The sequence below is a fragment of the Podarcis bocagei genome, assembly GCF_964188305.1.
Source record: "Podarcis bocagei genome assembly, chromosome: 8".
In the NCBI taxonomy this organism is placed as follows: Eukaryota; Metazoa; Chordata; class Lepidosauria; order Squamata; family Lacertidae; genus Podarcis; species Podarcis bocagei.
In genome coordinates, this window is record NC_138133.1 from 66908444 (window position 1) to 66928457 (window position 20014).

At 46.6% G+C, this 20014-nt stretch overlaps 1 protein-coding gene across 2 annotated transcripts in view; it reads left to right on the top strand.

Annotated features, from left to right (window-relative positions):
* ESRP1 (epithelial splicing regulatory protein 1) overlaps positions 1 to 20014 on the top strand; it is a 38066-nt gene that overhangs the window by 11068 nt on the left and 6984 nt on the right. Inside the window, exons 5-12 of one of the 2 annotated variants that reach the window (XM_081205698.1) lie at positions 2799 to 2897; positions 3964 to 4018; positions 4940 to 5050; positions 6516 to 6648; positions 6738 to 6780; positions 10519 to 10820; positions 13200 to 13418; positions 16619 to 16817. In XM_081205698.1, the coding sequence (XP_081061824.1) occupies positions 2799 to 2897; positions 3964 to 4018; positions 4940 to 5050; positions 6516 to 6648; positions 6738 to 6780; positions 10519 to 10820; positions 13200 to 13418; positions 16619 to 16817 (1161 nt within the window). The remainder of the gene's footprint in view (positions 1 to 2798; positions 2898 to 3963; positions 4019 to 4939; positions 5051 to 6515; positions 6649 to 6737; positions 6781 to 10518; positions 10821 to 13199; positions 13419 to 16618; positions 16818 to 20014) is intronic. The other variant, XM_081205699.1, reaches the window with a different exon arrangement.

Consider the following 20014-nt stretch of genomic DNA (forward strand, 5'->3'; position numbering starts at 1 on the left):
CCCTCATAATCTCCACAACAACCTCTGTGAGGCAAATGAGGCTGAGAGGCAGTGACTGAGCCAAGGCCACCCAGTGAGCCTCATAGTTTGGCAAGAGCCTAAGTACTATACCATGCTGGCTCTCAAGTTATCGGAACGGTGTTCTGAAAAGCAATTTGAAGTAGCTATGGGAGGTGAACCAACACTTGTACTACATGATGTGTAGGCTTGAACACAGGAGGGCAGAAGTGTAGAGAGACTAGGGAATATGCATCGCACCGAATCCTAATTTTGCCAAGTGCATCTCGCATTCTCCTAACCTTTGCATATTTAGTCTTACAAAGGTTCCCAATTGTAAGGAAGGCAGGAGGTGCAGCACACCCCACCACTGCTGGGAGTGGGACTGACAAACACCCCCCCCCCTTCCTCTAGTCATTTTTGCCTCTGCTATTCAGTATGCTGCTCTGCAGTACAAACATCTTGTGCATGAATAGCTAGTGCATCAGGTAAAAGCCCAGGCAGAAGTCTCTCTCTCTCTCAAGAGATATTTCTCTTCCATTTGCAAAGAGGTTCTCTCTCATGGGGAGCATTCAGGGAGATGCCTCCTCCTGTCTTCTGAAGTGGTACAGCCCTAGGAGGCAGTCTTGGGAAAAGACATGAAAGCTAGGAGCTAAATGTCACCTTAAACCTAGTTTATGGACACAGCAATGGAATGTCTAGGCACACTTTTTTATAAGAAGAATACAAAGCTGAAAATGAATGAACTGCCCCTAAAATATTATGTTCGTTTTTCACATGGTGTAGTCCTTCCCCAGCCCAACCCCCTAATACAGTGGACCCTCTGGTTACATACCACTCTGGATACGTAACTTTCAAGTTATGAGTGCGGCAAACCTGGAAGTATATTCTTCCGGGTTTCGCCACATTCACAGGAGCGGCACCTCTGGTTATGGACCCCCCAGAACAAATTCAATCCATAACCAGAGGGTCCACTGTATTCTTAATAGGGTCTCTTCTCCAGTCTTCAGAGAGTAGCTGGAAGTGGGGAGGCAGAAAAAGGTCCTCCTTTTCTTCCACTCTGCAGTTTTAATCTGAAATCTTAGGCGCAGTACTGTGCCCAGAGCTCAGAAACTGCTTGCACTAATGAAATTCCCTGTCACCAGATGCACCTAAAACAATGGGAGTTTTGAACACTGCTAGGAGGATTGTGTTGGGTTCTCCCCCCACCCCCTGAACATTTTTCATTGACTTTGAGATGTTAATGGTTTGTGGGAAAGGATAAATGCTAGTCGTAGATCAGCTAAGAGTCTAGACTCTGACTTCATCAAGCATGTCTGATTCAATTTCAACCAATGTTACACTGACAATTTGAGGAATCGTATAAAATGGAAGAAATGCTGTGGTTGGTAATCTACAGGATACTCTGTCAGAGTATCAAAGACGAAAAAATCTAATAACAATGTGCAGATCAATGGCCAGAGCTGCTAATGCAGCATGGCAATGTCAGAGCCATTAATTGTGAATAACTGGGAACGAAACCATTTTATGTAGGAAAAGGAATATTTCTCATGCAAATGCTTTCATGCAGAGGTTTGCAGTGCTGCAGAAGCAAAGAGTCTCATTTTGTGTTTGACAATCTGTTTTATAAAAATAAATCTGAAGCATAAGGAGTGTAATGGATGTACTTAGTTCCAATATATACGATCATATACAAAAATTACTTTTCATATTTTGTATGTGTGTGTGATATATAAATAGAGATACATATGGTTAACATATGGTTACATTGACTAATGAAGTAGTAGGGACGTGGGTGGTGCTGTGGTCTAAACCACTGAGCCTCTTGGGCTTGCTGATTGGAAGGTCAGCAGTTTGCTTCCCTGCGATTCCCAGCTCCTGCCAACCTAGCAATTCGAAAGCATGCCAGTGCAAGTAGATAAATAGGTACCACTTCAGTGGGAAGGCAAGCAGTGTTTCTGTGCGCTCTGGTTTCTGTCACAGTGTTCCGTTGTGCCCGAATTGGTTTAGTCATGCTGGCCACATGATCCGGAAAGCTGTCTGTGGACAAACGCTGGCTCCCTCGGCCTGAAAGTGAGATGAGCGCTGTACCCAAAAGATGCCTTTGACTGGACTTAACCATCCAGGGGTCCTTTACCTTTTACCTTTAATGAAGTAGTTCTTCACACAGCACATAGTCAAAATATGGAACTTGCTCCCCCAGGAGGTAATGACTGCCACTGACTTGGATGACAAATTAGACAAATTTGTGGAGCACAGAGCAATCAATGGCTACTAGTCAGGATAGCTGTGCTCTAACCTCCACAGCTGGAGACAGCAGTGCTTCCAAACCAGGTGAGGGGAGAGTGCATTTGTGCTCACGTTCTGCTCGCTGGTTTCCCACACACATTGGTTGGCCACTGAGAACAGGATGATGGACTAGACGAGCCATTAGCCTGATCTAGCAGGCTTTTTCTTACGTTAAGCATAATACCTGTTTCGTTTAATAGATTTATGGCTTAGTGATTAACTTCATCATTCCAAGATCAGAGGAAACACGTTTGAAGCTTTAAAATTTTATATCGTGCGTCAGATCTCATCAAGATTGTGAATATTTTCCTTTTGTACATTTCCAGCTCTTAACGTTTCTAATTGCTCTTTTAACAGTATGGTGGGTGGGCAGATACCTAGATGTGGAGGATATGAGAGAACAGGCCTAGGGACAAACACCACAGTGAATTGATACAGGTTGATAGCTGGCCCTGAAGCATAATCTGTTTTAATTGCCGCTTTAAGATTCTTGACTTAACACCAATGCTCAGATCTGAATCTTGACAAGAGCAGTTCACCACAGAATTTTGGAGCGTCTCAGGTGGAAGACATGGGAAACGTCATTTTAACACTCATCTCAGAACCATACAGTAAGCTGTTTCTGTTTTTCCGGTTGCCTGTTCCTGGTAAATCTGTCATCACTTTGTCCTTTGCGTCTGATTGACAGGGATGACTTGTTTTTTAAAAGAAATTTAGGATATTCAGGTGTGCCATAATTTCCTCCCTTCCCCACTGACTATCCAGGTACTAAAGGCTGCTGAGCCAGTTCTGTTGCAAGATTAAATGTTTCGAACTAGACTACCAGAAAGCCAGCTTAGGAACTTAGAAATCAGCAGAATGAAAAGGAAATTATGGCACAGTGGCAGGAAATCTGTGGCTCTCAAGATGCTGGTGGACTCCAGCTCCCATCAGCCCCAGCCGGTGTGGCCAGTGGATGGACGTGATGGGAGCTAGAGTCCAGCAACATCTGGAGGGCCACACAGCTCCCAGATTCTGCTATAGCCCTCTTTCCTCACATGAAAGTACAACACAGATGCAAAGAGGCTGTGGGGATCACATGCTCAGCCTGAGAGTTCTAAATCACACAAGGAACCTACACAGAAATAATAAGACTTCCTGCCATGGTCATCCATGGTGGGTGGACCATAATCTCCAGTTTCTCAGCTTCCTTTCTTTTTAAAATCGGGGTACGTTTCTAGCATGTTGTGGAATTTAACAGATAAGACAAAATATGCAGACACGATTCCCATTTTTGTGAGAATGAGTCTGCTCATCATATTTTAGTGTTTTACTCCTCACCCCAGAGAAAACGTCCTGCGGGTACACATGCTCCCTGCTTTAAATATTCTCATGTGAGGGACTGAGAGGAGCTGCACAATTTTGGAGGCAGAGACTAAACATAGAGCCCTGTAACCCCGCTGTTGCCTTTTTGCACAAGTGACACTCTATTTACTAAAAACACACCAGCTTCAGAAGCAGCTCCAGGCTTAGTATGGTTGGCAGAGAAGAGGCTCCATCAATGTGTAATAGTTGGGTTGACTTGAGGAATCATGCAGCAGTTCTTGAGACAAGAAGTGCTTTTTCGAGATGTGCAATTGTCCCCTTCTTTGGCAACATGTTGGAATTTTGCTAACTTCATGCTGCTGTGTTTTGTAGATCACACGTTTTTGGATCCAGAAAGGGTGAACTACAAATTTGAAAGTGGGACCTGGTAAGTGCATGCTCTTTTTGTAATGTGGGAAAGCAACAGTTTCTTTCCATTTTGAATCTGGCCTGCTGTTTTCCTTAGAATACTGTAACTTAGGAGCAGGGAAATGGATCCATACCTCCACCGCCAGGCATCTTGCTTGTGAACTGACCTGTGGTGTCTGGGTGACTATGGTTAAGAGCTAAAACGTTGTGCTAGGTGGACTAAGGTTCTGACCCAGCATTTTTTAAAAAAATTATCATTACAATTAAACTCAACCCTCCTTCCCAGGAGCAAAGGATAGCATACTTTGTTCTATTCCTGTATTATCCTTGCAACCACCCTGTGAGGTAGATTAAGACTTAAGCGCTAGTGACTAGCTAAGCAGGTCAGTTGAAATTAAGTGACATAAATGAGGCATGGTCGCTAACTTTAGTGGGTCTACTCTGAGTAAATGTTATTTTACTACAACCCATAGCCTTAAATACATTTCACTACCTGCAAGGAGCTTACAATATAAAAATGATAAGCTGGGGAAGAGACAAAGCAGCAAGAATGCCACAGATAGTCTATTCAAAACATCTGCAGCCTAGTGATGACAACATTGCCTCTTGGTTGTTTTTTTCCTCTACTTCCATTTTTGAAATAAAAAAATTCCTTCCAGTATCTGAAGAAGTGTGCATGCACACGAAAGCTCATACCAAGAACTAACTTATTTTTTCCATTTTTGAAGATTACAGCATATTGGAGGACAGGCCCATAATTTCAAAACTGGCTGAGATTCTCTTTTTGGGGGGTAGGGGTGGGGATAAGTCTCTCCCTGACTTGTTGCGAAAGCGTTTTGAAAAATGTGGAATGTGAGCCTATAGAAGATATCCCTGGCTCTAGCCATGGTTCATGATGATAGGCAAGTTTTAAATATATATCCTTTTGCTTGATCTGCAGCAGCAAGATGGAACTTGTAGATGATAACACCATAATCCGAGCAAGAGGCTTACCATGGCAGTCATCGGACCAGGACATTGCTAGGTTCTTCAAAGGCCTTAATATTGCCAAGTTAGTTCTCTCATTTAGTAACGTTTGTTATTTTCAGCCATGTTCTCAAACTGTTTTCTGGAGTTGAAGTATTGGCTGCCCTTGGCGACCAACTGAAATTTGTATTTGGCATGACCCTGCTAAATACAATGAAGGCGAAATGCAACTATTGTAGGGGTGAGACCCTGCTCCCCGGCTCATGGCTAAGAAAGTGACCTGGAAATTTACCTCCCTTGCCCTAAGCCTTAGACCAAGTGTGGGGACTGGACATGCTTGCTGAGGTTAATGGGAGTTGTAGTTCAGCAACATCTGGCAGGCAAAAGCTTCTGCACACCTGCCTTTGGCACTCAGGAAGCAGTGGGAAAACTCATGGCTTTTGAAATGTCTCCAAGGCTCAGTGAAGGAACAGAGCCTCCCTGGGCCTAGGTGAAAGGCAGGGGCTCTCCTTCATCCCGTGTTCTTGCCAGAAGAAAAGATGCCCTTGCCAGTGGCAAGCTAGTGAGTGCGTTTGTGGATCCTTTACCTTACTTTTTTCATTTCCTGAGTTGCCTAGCAGCTGAGTTAAAAACCAGGTAAAATACAATCACAGTGCAGCAAAACCACAGCTAAAATAGTTTGCTTTCTGTTTGAAAAAATGGACTTTAATGTCTTTTTCTGGACTTTCTGAAATTGGCGTGGATGCAAAGGTGGTCAACTTATGGCCCTCCAGATGTTGGCGGACTGTTACTCCCACTGAACCTGTGGCCCAACTGTTGCCAGTCACTTGATTCTGTCATAACAACAGATGAAAACTTCAGATGGGCTTGCTGTCATCTGATTGGCAGGGACAGCAAGCCCTGCTTTGCCTTTTTGCAAGTGTGGTTTGCATTCAGACCACAGCTGTGAGCAAAGTTATGTGCAGAGAGGGAAAATGTCTGTTGCAAATTTGAATGAACAGCACTTTAGCCTCCTGTTTGTTCCTTTGCAAAGACCTCTTTACCTGACATCTGGTGTGGGGCTGGCAGGAATTTTTGGCGGACCCTTCTCAGACATCCTCTTTTCATATTCCCATGATTCATATGCATGAATAAAAAATATCCTTGTCTGTACTTCCTTGAATTAATTATTTTTTAAAAACTTTGCAGTAAGAGAACCCCTATTCTATAGCAGGCGTGAGTAGCTGAATTCTCAGTCTGTATACAATTATGTAATCTTCTTGCTTTTTAGGGTAGGGTTTTTTTAAAAGTGCACACTATTGATTAAAAAGGTGCTTAATAAATAAATAAATACTGAGTATTTTTAAAATGCCAGTAGTGGGAACATTTCAGAAGTGAAGGACTTTACTGCTGAGGTTCACATGCAAGTAGCTACTCCTGCTTTCAAAAGGGAGGTGTGAATGCACCTAAGAACACCCAGTGCGGCTTGCCTTTGATTTATGTAAGTGCTGGTTTTGCAAGGTGAGACATAATGCTTACGGCTGCCTCTGTTTGCTGCCTTAACTCTTTAGAGGAGGGGCCGCACTTTGCCTCAACGCCCAAGGCAGGAGGAACGGAGAAGCTCTTGTCAGGTTTGTCAGTGAGGAGCACCGAGATCTGGCGTTGCAAAGACACAAGCATCACATGGGGAACCGGTACATTGAGGTATGTTGCTCAGGCTCCAAAATCGGTGTTTGGATTAAATGGTACGGAGGGCTTCTCCCAGCATAATCATTTCCCTTTCCATTTCTCAGGTGTACAAAGCGACTGGGGAGGACTTCTTGAAAATTGCTGGAGGTAATTGTTCTTTAATCTAGTGATGGGTGTTTTTTTATGGTAGGGTTTTAAAGTATGAATTTACTATTCTGTACACTACTTTGACACTTTGTGATATGAAGCAGTATATAAATGTTTTTTGCTTTGCTTATTTATTGCATTTATATCCCACCTTTTCTCCAAGGAGCTCCACGTGGCATATATGGTTGTCCCCCTCCTTGTTGTCATCCTCTCATCGACCCTGTGAGGTCTGTTAGGCTGAGAGGCTGTGACTGGCTCAAGGTGTGAGTTGCATGGCTGAGTAGGAATTTGAACCCTGGTCACCCTTGTCTTACACTCCCAACTGCTATGTCACATGGGCTACCTAGCATGTTATTACATGGTCAAATGAAACTGTACTATGGAGCTGAACGTTTTGTCTATCCAGCCAAATCCCTGGGCCAGATCTCTCTCTGCCATTAAGCTTCCAGAGTGGTCTGAGGGACAGCCTCCCTGCCCCCTCAGATCAGGTATTCTCTCTTTGGAGGTGCAAGGAGGTGCATTTTATATAACTTGGCACTGATCCAGAGGGCACCAGTCATATTTTGAGAATATCCAGTAAGGTAATGTTCCAGGGCCGCGGTGGCGCTGTGGTCTAAACCACCAAGCCTCTTGGGCTTGCCGATTGTAAGGTCAGTGGTTCGAATCCGCATGACGAGGTGAGCTCCCGTTCCTCTGTCACAGTTCCTGCCAATCTAGCAATTCAAAAGCATACCAGCATGAGTAGATAAATAGGTACCACTGCGGCAGGAAGGTAAACGGCGTTTCCATGTGCTCTGGTATCCATCAAGGTGTTCCGTTGCGCCAGAAGCGGTTTAGTCATGCTGGCCACATCACCTGGAAAGCTGTCTGTGGACAAACACCGGCTCCCTCGGCCTGAAAGCAAGATGAGCACTGCAACCCCATAGTCGCTTTTGACTGGACTTAACCATCCAGGGGTCCTTTACCATTTTACCTATAGTAATGTGGCTTCAAAAAGAATGGGGCACTTTTGGCACACTGGCCAACATAATACAGTGGTACTTCGGGTTACAAACACTTTGGGTTACAAACACTTTGGGTTACAAACTCCGCTAAGTAGTACCTCGGGTTGAGAACTTTGCCACAGGATGAGAATGCAAATCGCGCTCCGGCGACAGTGGGAGGCCCCATTAGCAAAAGCGTCCCTCAGGTTAAGAATGGCTGTAGGTTAAGAACGGACCTCCAGAATGAATTAAGTTCGTAACCCGAGGTACCACTGTTTCTGTGTCGGTTTATTGAGGGGGGGTTGTTGTGGGGAATTATTGCTTGCTTGTTGTTTTGTTAAGTATTTTCTGTTTACATGCTGTAAACCGCTCTTCGACCTTCAGATGAAGGGTGGTATATTATTATTATTTATCAAAAATAATAATAGACTGGAATAAAATTGGGTGTGGAGAGAGCAGCCACGAAGGTCTCAGCTATTCAGACGCTACCAATGCAGTGTAGATGGGACTTGCATTGTACAACATTAATGTATGAACTGGGCCTTAATGCAGAACTATTCAGTTGAAAGTATGAAGCGGCTGTGCCGCAAGCTTTCCTTGCCCTGCCACTGTCATGCAACTCTGACTATACTTTTTCTAAGCTCCCTGCATAATTTGGAACCCCAATCACCCAGGGAGCGAACATGGGTGCAGCAGGTTCCCCATTGCAGATGCTTTTTATGAATGTTGAAGCCAGAAGGAGCCACGATAGAATAGGGAGACAGTTAAAAGTGTGGCCCTGCAGACCCTCACGTGGCAGGCCTGTATTTGCCATGACCTTGCAGCTGTTTGGATACTGGGGGGAGGCAAAGTGAAGGATCTGATAATATGGAGCTTCCCACATCATCAGAGGTTACAGAAATTGCTTCACTATGGAGTTAGGTGCAATAAGCTTTTAGGTGCCGCTGAATGCTACTTGGATATGGCTTGTGCAGTAGCGTGATTTATGAGAAAGAGGTCTGCTTCCTGCTGTTGAGAGAAAGTTCTGGTGCAGGCCCAGTTTTGCAAGATTTTATCTGGGTGTGATCATGCTATTATAGCCTTTGATCATGTCACTATAGCCTTATGTCTTTGTAGATGAAGGGCTGTGCCAAGACAGGCTGTTGGCTCATCTGTTGTGTAGAGCGGGGATGTGGAGCCTGTGGCCCTGCAGATGTTGCTGGAGTACAGCTCCCCTCATCTTTGACCTTTGGCCATCCTGGGGGTTGCGTTGTACCTAGAGACTTGACTGAGGACCTTCTGTCTGCAGATTGCGTGCTCTGCCCCTGATCTATGGTGCATTCTCAAAGCGCCTTGGCAGGAATAGTTAGCATTCTTAAAAGTAATAAGATTTCCACACACCCACAATTGGGGGAGGCAGGAGGGACTAGCTGCCATTCAGAATGCTGACTAATTATAGAAAAAATACCATAACTGCAACAATCTTTATGGGAAACTCCCCACCTGCTGATCTGCTGCATATTTCAAAAAGTTGCTTGTTTGAATTTGGAAACCTTTGAAGATATCACAACCAAATTTTGTGAGGTGGTTCCTGAGATCAAGGAGCAGGTTTTCATCCACACTTGGATGCAACTGGACACCGTTTCACGTTGCAGTGGCTGAACGAACCTTTCAAAACAGCACTGATTCTAGCCACCTGATTTCAAAATGGCACGGGGTTTCTTCTTCTTCGAATTCCCAAGCAGCCTTGTACCTGGCATTGCTAATAGGCAAAAAACCAAAAAAACCACCAAAGTGATTGTAGACTCTTTGGGGCAAAGGCCAGTCCCCTTGCATTTATAAGGCACTCCATACACTGATAGGGCCATAAAAATAGCTTCTAGATTTGGAAGCTTAGCATTTCAAAAGCACTAGTTGCGTGCAGGCTCCGAAAAACTAAACAAATCCCACACGTTGCCTCAGGTAAGGGTGGACCTCGCAAACAGCTAAAGGAATTTCATTGCCAGACTTGTTGGGGTGTGTCCCTTGTGGTGGTATTTCTGGCTCTTGTATAGAAGTAAAGAAACTTCCATCCACTGTATACATTGAAGGGTGCTCTTCTCCCAGTCTTAAAGAATGCTGGGAACTGTTCCCTCACAGAGCTACAGTTCCCAGCACCTTTACAACCTACAGTTCCCATGATTCTTCCTGACAGGTAGAGTGGCACTGGAGTGCTTTAAATGTACGTTGTAGATGTGAGTCTTCTTGAAATGAGCACAGGCCACACAGGGAGAGGAGTTGCTACATTACATTACATTATTGATTGATTTAATTTATATACCGCCCTATACCCAGAAGTTTAAGGGCAGTTCACAGAAAAGATCACGATATATAAAATCAAAATAAAAACAATAACCCAAATAACACCCCCCGCAAAGAGCCACATTTTAAAAGGGTATAGGATGTCCATCAGGTCAACAAAAGGCCTGGTTAAAAAGCAGTGTTTTTGCCTGGCGCCTAAAGGTGTATAATGAAGGCGCCAGGCGAACCTCCCTGGGGAGAGCATTCCACTGATGAGGAGCCACTGCAGAGAAGGCCCGTTCTCGTGTTGCCACCCTCCAGACCTCTCGAGGAGAAGGCACATGAGGGAGGGCCTCAGAAGATGATCTCAGGGTCCGGGTAGGTTCATATGGAAGTAGGCGGTCCTTGAGGTATTGCGATCCTGATCCATTTTACTCTGTCATAACTGTGGGAAACGAACAACTATCTCAACTTCCAACTTCCTTGGTTCTTCCAGGCACGTCCAATGAAGTGGCTCAGTTCCTTTCGAAAGAGAACCAAGTGATCCTTCGTATGCGCGGCCTCCCGTTCAACGTCACCACCGATGAAGTGTTGGCATTCTTTGGTCAGCACTGTCCCGTGACGGGTGGAAAAGAAGGGATCCTTTTCGTGACGTATCCTGACAGTAGGCCGACAGGGGATGCGTTTGTGTTGTTTGCCTGTGAGGAGTATGCACAGAATGCGCTAAAGAAACACAAGGACTTGTTGGGCAAAAGGTACATAGAGCTCTTCAGGAGTACAGCTGCTGAGGTCCAGCAGGTGAGTTAAGGACTTGATTTAATGTCATAAAAGGAATCTGTTGGGAAACGGAAGTTTTGTGGGACAGAGGAAGTTATAGCAGGAGTCCATTCAGTGTTGGGTCCAGGGCCAATACAAGATTATATACTGTTTTATTTCATAAAATTTCTACATTGTTTGATTGGGTATTTCTGAGCTTCAACTGTCAAGAGGTATTCAGGAGATGAGTAACTATATAGCCTGCAGAAGACATCTGAAGGCAGGGAAGCTTTTTAATGTTTAATGTTTTATTTATATATAATATGTTGGAAGCTGCCCAGGGTGGCTGGGGCAACCCAGTTAGATGGACAGGGTACAAATAATAAATGACGATGTCAGCTTTTAAGTCTTGCTCAGAATTGCGCATTCAGATCCCGGCTGCAACATCTCTGAGCCAATGGGCTGGAGCTTGAGAGAAGACGCATGATCCAAGAATGTAGAATTACAAAAGTGATGACTGGAAAGTGTGTTTGTAGTGTACCAGTAACTCATTCAGTAGTCCCTTTCTGTTTTCATTCTAACAAATGGGAGCGGGAATGTTACGGTTGGAGTGCAGTGGATCACGGCAGAGCATTTTTCAGAGGCCAATTCCACTACCATCCTTGCAAACTTTTAAAATTGCCAGGGAGCCATTCCTCTTTTACAGTTTAAAAGGTCTGGTGGTGTTGGTGAGCCTGTAGAATGCTTGCCTGATGGTTCACCAAGCCCAGTCCCTCCTTGCCACCCTTCCTTCGTCCCCTTTGGGACCCACCACCCTCACAAGCACCCTTGGTTAGGGACGCAGGGGAGGGCCTTCTTGGTGGCTGCTCCTCGACTTTGGAACTCCCTCCCTAGAGAAGTTAGGCTGGCTCCTTCCTTGTTGCCCTTCAGCCAGCAGGTGAGGACCGTCTTATTCCTAAGGCTTTTGGGAGCAGACTGCTTTTAATAATAATAATAATAATAATAATTTTTATTTATACCCCGCCCTCCCCAGCCAAGGCCGGGCTTAATGAAAGGGCTGGTGCTGTGCAGCTTCTATTGTTATTATCTTAATATTAATGTTTTACTGGTTTTTATTTATATTAATGTTTAACTGGTTTTTATTTATTCCCTCCTCCCTAATGTTTTTAGCTCTTCTAATTTTATCTGTAAGCCACCTTGAGTTGCTGTCAGTGGGAAAAGTCAGGGTACAAACACACACACACACACACACACACACAGCCATATTATTTATAAATAATAAAATGGTTGTTATTATTCTTATATGGCCTCATGCTGGAAGGATGAGGCAGATCATTATTGCGTGCAAATGTATAGTTTGCCCTTCCGCCCTAAAGGGAGCCCAGGGCGGTTCACACCATTAAAATCACATGAACACAAATTAAAACGCTCATCTACTAGTACTGCAGTCGGCAGTTAAAAAGCAGCAGTATAAAACCTTCGCCAGGCTACTGTCTCAAATGGCAGGCCTAACTCGGTTGGGCTGAGAGTTTGATGCCTCTGCGCTGCTCTCTGCTGTCAGCATTTGGGGATGCAGCATGAGACGTGCAATAGGCAGCCTTTACCTCCTGCCAATTCACAAATGGAAGAGTCCTTTCATAATCATAATTTATTATTTACACCCCGCCCATCTGGCTGGGTTTCCCCAGCCACTCTGGGCGGCTCTCAACAGAATATTAAAAACACGATAAAACACCAAACATTTAAGAATTCCCTAAACAGGGCTGCCTTCAGATGTCCGCTAAAAGTCAGATAGTTGTTGATTTCCTTGACATCTGATGGGAGGGTGTTCCACAGGGCGGGCGCCACTACCAAGAAGGCCCTCTGCCTGGTTCCCTGTAAGCTCACTTCTCGCAGCGAGGAAACCTCCAGAAGGCCCTTGGCGCTGGACCTCAGTGTCCGGGCTGAACGATGGGGGTGGAGACGCTCCTTCAGGTATACTGGGCCAAGGCCATTTAGGGCTTTCAAGGTCAGCACCAACACTTTGAGTTGTGCTTGGAAACGTACTGGGAGCCCAATGTAGGTCTTTCAGGACTGGTGTTATATGATCTCGGTGGCCATTCCCAGTCACCAGTCTAGCTGCTGCATTCAAGAGTACAGGATCTTCTGGTGTGCCTTGGGATTCCTCCTGCCAGTAAGAAGCCACCTCTTCTTTTTTCTCTTGGCCTCTTTGTACCACATACACCAGCTGCCTAATTAGAGGAATGATCAGGCATGAGCTGTCTTACTTTGCTTTTAGTTAAATGGGAACTTAACAATGCTAACAAAATACGATGTGACAGTGCAGGCTATAATCCGAAATACAGGGAAGCCACTTGTCTGTTAACGTATTTTTATTTTATTTTATTTTATTTTATTTTATTTTATTTTATTTTATTGCAGGTACTGAACAGATACTCATCTGTGCCTCTCATTCCTCTCCCTGCTCCGCCCATCCTTCCCGTACTACCTCAGCAATTTGTACCTCCCACCAACGTCAGAGACTGCATACGGCTGCGGGGGCTTCCGTATGCCGCCACTATAGAAGACATTCTGGGATTCTTAGGGGAGTTCTCTGGAGATATCAGGACTCATGGGGTTCACATGGTATTAAACCACCAGGTAAGTGGAGAGGACAATCCCAATTTTCTCCCAAGGGCGCAGTAGCAGTGCGGAGCCTCTAGCCTAATCAGGCCCGCCAGGCCTCTCCACTTGGTGCTCTTTGAGGCCATTTCAGCCAAGCCACTCTCACCTCCCTATGCCTATAAGTTTGGAAGATGTGTGACCGAGCCAAATAGGGGGTTTGCAGATGCTGATGATCAGCTGATGCAGGGGAGCGGCGGCTTGCAAAGCACTGGCCACTGAGGCTTCCAGTTCCCCACTGCTGCTGTATAGAACCCCCCTTCCTGTGTGTTCTTGGCTTTTATAAAGGGCTGTCCTCAGAGAACTAAATAGTGGTGAACTCTGCCATGGCTAGCGGCTCCTATGTATTATTATTATTCATTTATTTATTGAACTAAAAAGGAACGTTTTTGCCTGGCGCTTAAAGGTGTATAATGAAGGCACCAGGTGAACTTCCCTGGGGAGAGCATTCCACAGACGGGGAGCCACTGCAGAGAAGGCCCGTTCTTCCCCCCCCCCCCAATTTTTTTTGTTGATTTTAACAGATAAAAGATATAAAACATACAAAAGAAAACACACTACAATACTACAAGAAAGAAAGAAAAAAACAAAAATAGAAACACATAGTCTTTCAAAAGTTTATTTTAAATTTCATTGTTAACCGACTTCCTCAAATTCCCTCTAACTGAATTTCATTGTATCACCTTGTAACAGTTCTCCAAAATCACCTTACTACTGCAATTAACTCCTTCGATTCACTATCTTCATCTCTTTTCTTATTGACTTAGCTCCATATTAATATACAGTGGTGCCTCGCAAGACGAAATTAATTCGTTCCGCAAGTCTCTTCGTCTTGCGAGTTTTTCGTCTTGCGATGCACGGTTTCCCATAGGAATGCATTGAAAATCAATTAATGCGTTCCTAGGGAAACCGCCTTCAGACCAGGTCCGGGGACAGTCTGTCCCCGGACCTCTTCTGAAGGCTGGGGGGGGGGGACAAGGGCTTTTCTTCCCACCCCCAGCATTTTAAAAAACCCCGGGACAGCGGAGGACTTCTCCGCTGTCCGGGGCGATTTAAAAGCCCCTGGGAAGGCAGGCAGGGGGGAACAAAGACTTTCGCCCCCTGCCCGCCTTCAGAAGGTGTTCCCGCCCCCAGCCCCGCTTCGGAACAGCGTTCTGAAGTGGGGCGGCTGGGGCAGGTGTTCCCGCCCCCCTCCCCGCTTCGGAACAGCGTTCCGAAGTGGGGCGGCTGGGGCAGGTGTTCCCGCCCTCCCTCCCCGCTTCGGAACAGCGTTCCGAAGTGGGGCGGCTGGGGCAGGTGTTCCCGCCCCCCCTCCCCGCTTCGGAACAGCGTTCCGAAGTGGGGCGGCTGGGGCAGGTGTTCCCGCCCCCCCTCCCCGCTTCGGAACAGCGTTCCGAAGTGGGGCGGCTGGGGCAGCTGTTCCCGCCCCCCCTCCCCGCTTCGGAACAGCGTTCCGAAGTGGGGCGGCTGGGGCAGATGTTCCCGCCCCCCCTCCCCGCTTCGGAACAGCGTTCCGAAGTGGGGCGGCTGGGGCAGCTGTTCCCGCCCCCCCTCCCCGCTTCGGAACAGCGTTCCGAAGTGGGGCGGCTGGGGCAGCTGTTCCCGCCCCCCCTCCCCGCTTCGGAACAGCGTTCCGAAGCGGGGCGGCTGGGGCAGCTGTTCCCGCCCCCCGCTTCGGAACAGCGTTTTAAAATGCTGGGGGTCGGCAGCGAACGCTTCGCTCCCGACCCCCAGCATTTTAAAATCTCCCCGGGACAGGGGGAGAATTTAAAATGCTGGGGGTTGGCAGCGAACGCTTCGCTCCCAACCCCCAGCATTTTAAAATCTCCCCGGGACAGAGAAGTCTCTGCTGTCCCGGGGAGATTTTAAAATGCTGGGGGTCGGCAGCCCCCCAGCATTTTAAAATCTCCCCGGGACACGGGGAGATTTTAAAATGCTCCCGACTTCTCTGCTGTCCCGGGGAGATTTTAAAATGCTGGGGGTCGGCAGCGAACGCTTCGCTCCCGCCCGCCAGCATTTTAAGATCGCCCGGGGCAGGCGGGGGGGAAGGCAGGCGGGGGGGAGCAAAGACTTTTGCCCCCCGCCGGCCTTCAGAAGAGGTCCTCTTCTGAAGGCCGGCTGTGGGCGAAAGTCTTTGCTCCCGACCGCCAGCATTTCCCTATGGGCTTTCGTCTTGCGATGCAAGCCCATAGGGAAATTCGTCTTGCGAAGCGCCTCCAAAACAGAAAACCCTTTCGTCTTGCGGGTTTTCCGTCTTGCGAGGCATTCGTCTTGCGGGGTACCACTGTACAACATTCTTATTCTAATCCTCGGCCTGTTTGGTACTTTCAAGTATTTTCTACTTACCTTATATTACAATATTTAACTAAATAGTCTTTAAATTTCTTCCAGTCTGCTTGGTATTCCTCTTCTTTCTGATCATGGATTCTTCCAGTCAGGTCTACCAGCTCCAAAAACTCCAGCATCTTCATCTGCCATTCTTCTACCATTGGCATTTCTTGAGATTTCCAATTTTTAGCAGTCTTGCCACTGTGAGAAGGCCCTTTGTCATGTTGCCACCCTCTGAACCTCTCGAGGAGGGGGCACACGAAGGAGGGTCTCAGAAGATGATCTCAGGGTCCTGGTAGGTTCACATGAAAGAGGCAGTCCTTGAGGCAGGATTCACAGCACGTCAAAATTTGCACCTCCCACCTTGTTATGGTGCTAACTGGGCACTACTCCTGCAGCCCCTGGTTGTGCCACAGCTGCTCTTCACTGGTCGCATGATTATGGGATGGAGTTTTACAGCTGACTTGCTTTCTCGGGTGCCTAGCAACGGCCAGTGATGTTTCCTGGCTACTGCTTGTCAATGTAGAAATGGGTTTGGGTGTCACATTGACTACAAGCCTGGCTCGGAAAGATGTCCTGCAATTATTTATCCTAGGATGTAACATGAACTGTTTTAATCTGTGCTCTTCACAATAACTTCCTGGTACATAGGAACTCTGTCGGACTGTTGCCCAGCAGGCATATTGCTGCTTTACAGCAAGGAATAAAAGTTATACCTTTCTTCCACCATAACGGCTGCTAGGTGAAACTTAGAAGAGCCATCATCACGGATGTTTTTTTCTTTAAAAAATTGAGTAAATCCTTTTGTCTTGATGCTGCAGCCTCTCACCTTTCTCCTTTTCCCCTCTTAGGGTCGTCCCTCCGGAGACGCTTTTATCCAGATGAAATCTTCAGACCGAGCATTTATGGCTGCTCAGAAGTGCCATAAGAAAACCATGAAGGACAGATATGTCGAAGTCTTTCAGTGTTCTGCAGAGGAGATGAACTTTGTGTTAATGGGGGGCACTTTAAATCGAAATGGCTTATCCCCACCACCATGTAAGTTACCATGTAAGTTTAGCTTGGGTCTTGGCGCTACTTTCTGCTGTACGCTGGTAGGTGTTGGAGCTTCTTTCACCCATTCTGTTTTTGTGTTCCTCTCTTGGAAGGGATCAGCGTGTCTGTGGGGTCTGGAATGCAAAGCTTTTCCCATCTGAAATCGGTATCAGCCTTTGATTTTTGTTCTCCCTTTTGGCTGTGGACTACTGTGATTTGGATAGTAATTGGCTTTTTTACTCTTGCTTTTCTGCTGACCCACACCTTCCTACCCCCACACCTTCTGGAGTGTAATTTGCACTGGGCAAGTGTTGATTTGGAGCAACTTCAGCTCAGAATTGCAGGATCATGTTTTAAACCAGGGGTCCCCAACCAGCGGCTCGTGGGCCGGAAGTGGCCCACGAGCCGCCCCCGAAATGAGCCGCCCACTCGGCGAGTCCCCATGTGCTGTGCTAAATCGGTGAAGTGCGGTGCGGGGACTCTCTTCCGCGGTTCCGGAAATCACGTCTGCGCATGTCTGTGGCACTGGAAATCACTTCTGCACATGCCCAGATGCACAAAAATCGTTTCTGCGCAGGCGCGATTTCCAGCGTCATGCTGCTCTGGTCAGGCCCACAGAGGATCTCTGTGGGAGGATCTGGCGCATGCCTGGTAAGCCTTGCCGACCCCTGTTTTAAACTGACTGGCAGCAGAAGCCAATATCAAATATGGGTGCCTGGAAATGCAGAGGAGCATGTACAGGGCATTTTGTTACACCAAAGTTAGCCAAAATGATGGGTTGTTAGGGAACAAAGAGCTTTTTGCTCAGATGAATGAGACCTATGTATTCTGGCTGATATAGTAAATTACTACAAGTATGTATATTTCAGTATATTTACACTTAAGAACCTCAGAAGGTATAGGAGACTATTTTCAATAGTCACAGCCTGGGTGAGAGAGGTGGTTAATTTAACATGGAGTCCAGGAGTCTTCCTTGTGACATGGGAGATTTGCCGGTAGTCACATCTGATCATAAGTGTTCTACATCAGGCTGAAAGTGGAATAGCATCTTAGCTTCCAGAATCCAAATGGTACCCAAGTGGGCTGTTCCTCAGTCCCAAATGACTTTCAGGTGTGGTGACTTTCATTAGGACCATTGAGTACAGGGGGTGGGGAGAGAGAAATCCTCCCTTCTCTCTGCGCTCCGGATCCGGCCCAATCGCCTTCTAAATCCGGCCCACGGATGGTCTGGGAATCAGCGTGTTTTTACATGAGTAGAATGTGTCCTTTTATTTAAAGTGCATCTCTGGGTTATTTGTGGGGCATAGGAATTCCTTTGTTGTTGTTTTTTCAAAATATAGTCAGGCCCCCAACAAGGTCTGAGGGACAGTGGACCAGCCCCCTGCTGAAAAGTTTGCTGACCCCTGTTCTAATCACTATGTCGATTAGATGCCCCATTCAGAAATGAGTGAACAAAGCCTGGTTATTCCACTATCAATGGCCAGTGAGAAGCTTCCAAGTTGAGTTTAGTCCAATATTTCTCCCTCTGTTCACATTCACAGAGTAGTTGCGCCTGGTAAATGTCTCCCAGGTGTATTGATCGGCTGATCTTGGACTAGCTTCTGTTTGCTCTGCAAAGTAAAACATAAAGCGAAAAAGCTGTGTCATAAGAAATCCAGATTTGGAACCTGGCTAAATCCAGCAATACTGGGTCTATTTGCTTGTTTTGCTTAAGTCCCATTTGACCAGCTCGTGATCGTCACTAGGGAGTTACTTGGGGAGGAGATGGACTCCAAATGCCCTGGGTCTGATCCAGCCCTCAGTAGATCTGTTGCCCCTGCAGGCTTCTTCCTTCCTGTTTGATTTTATTACCTGAAAGCCTTCTGTACCCTTAACTCCTAACCATCAGTAGTGAGAGAAAGAAGCTGAGTGGGACTCTGGGAAGCAGGAAGGGTCCCTTCCTCCTTGTGCAGTGTCTCCTCCACCCCTTCTCCACTGAGGATGCAAACTGCCAAGAGAGCGAGGGCACAGGTGTCATCACAAAAACTGATGCCAGAAAGATATGCCACAGATCCTCTAGGGATTCGGGGGGTGGTCTGGGCCGGGGGAGAAATTTGCATAGGGCAAACTCTTTTCTCACCTAGCAAGGAAATGCCAGTTAAGTTGAATTAAAACTAGTAATTACAGCAGGGATGGCAAACATGGTGTCTTCCAGAAGTTGATGGACCACAACTCCCATTGCCCCAGGCAATCTGACCAATGGTCAGGGAATGATGGGAGTTGTATTTCAGCAACATCTGGAGGGGATACCATATTTGCTACCCCTGCTGTACAGTATACAGTTGTACCTTCAAGTCAAACGGAATCCATTCTGGAAATCTATTTGACTTCCAAAATGTTCGGAAACCAAAGTGTGGCTTCTGATTGGCTGCAGAAGCCAGTCAGAAGCCAGGTCGGATGTTCAGCTTCCAAAAATAGTTCACAAACCGGAACACTCACTTCCGGGTTTGCGACGTTCGGGAGCTAAGCTGTTCGAAAACCAAGGTACGACTGTATTGTTATGCCTGCCTGCTCAGATGTAAGCCCTACTGAGCTCAATGAGGCTTACTCTCGCCAATAAGGTAGCATAGCATCTGCAGGGTGAAATATGTCCAGCTTCTTTCTTTGTTTCTTTGTTCCCCTCCCTCTCTCCCCCACCCGCTTTGGCCAGAGTGAAGTTGAGTGTCACCTGCTTGGGGAGGGGGGAGGCTCTCTGCTGGAACTGAGAATGCAGAATGTCTTTAAGGCAGGAAAGAAGCTTACACAGGTCAAGTGTGTGTGGCTTGTGAAATGATTTGTCAGGTGACTTCAGTGGGGGACTAGGATCACCTGGTAGTTCTGGGAGGAAGACTAGCCAAATCTGCAATGGCCTCAGCTTTTGTGGACTCAAGCCTACTTCATCAGATGCATCTTTGATTTGTTTTTGCTGTAAGAAGCTAACGCAGCTACAGCTCCACAAAATACTTTGCATTTCAAAAGCCATCTCGAGGGCAGCATTCTCTTTTCAGGATTCTTGTCCAAGGGAAGCTTATCAGCTTGTGCTCTCTTCGTTTTCAGCAGGTCAGTTAAGACTTGGCTCTTTTATAAAGTAATTGGAGTAGCTGGTTGTGTTGGCATGGAAAGGTTGTAGCTCAGTGGTGGAGCACCTGCTTGGTGTGCAGAAGGCCTCAGGTTCAATCCCAGGTAGGCCTGGG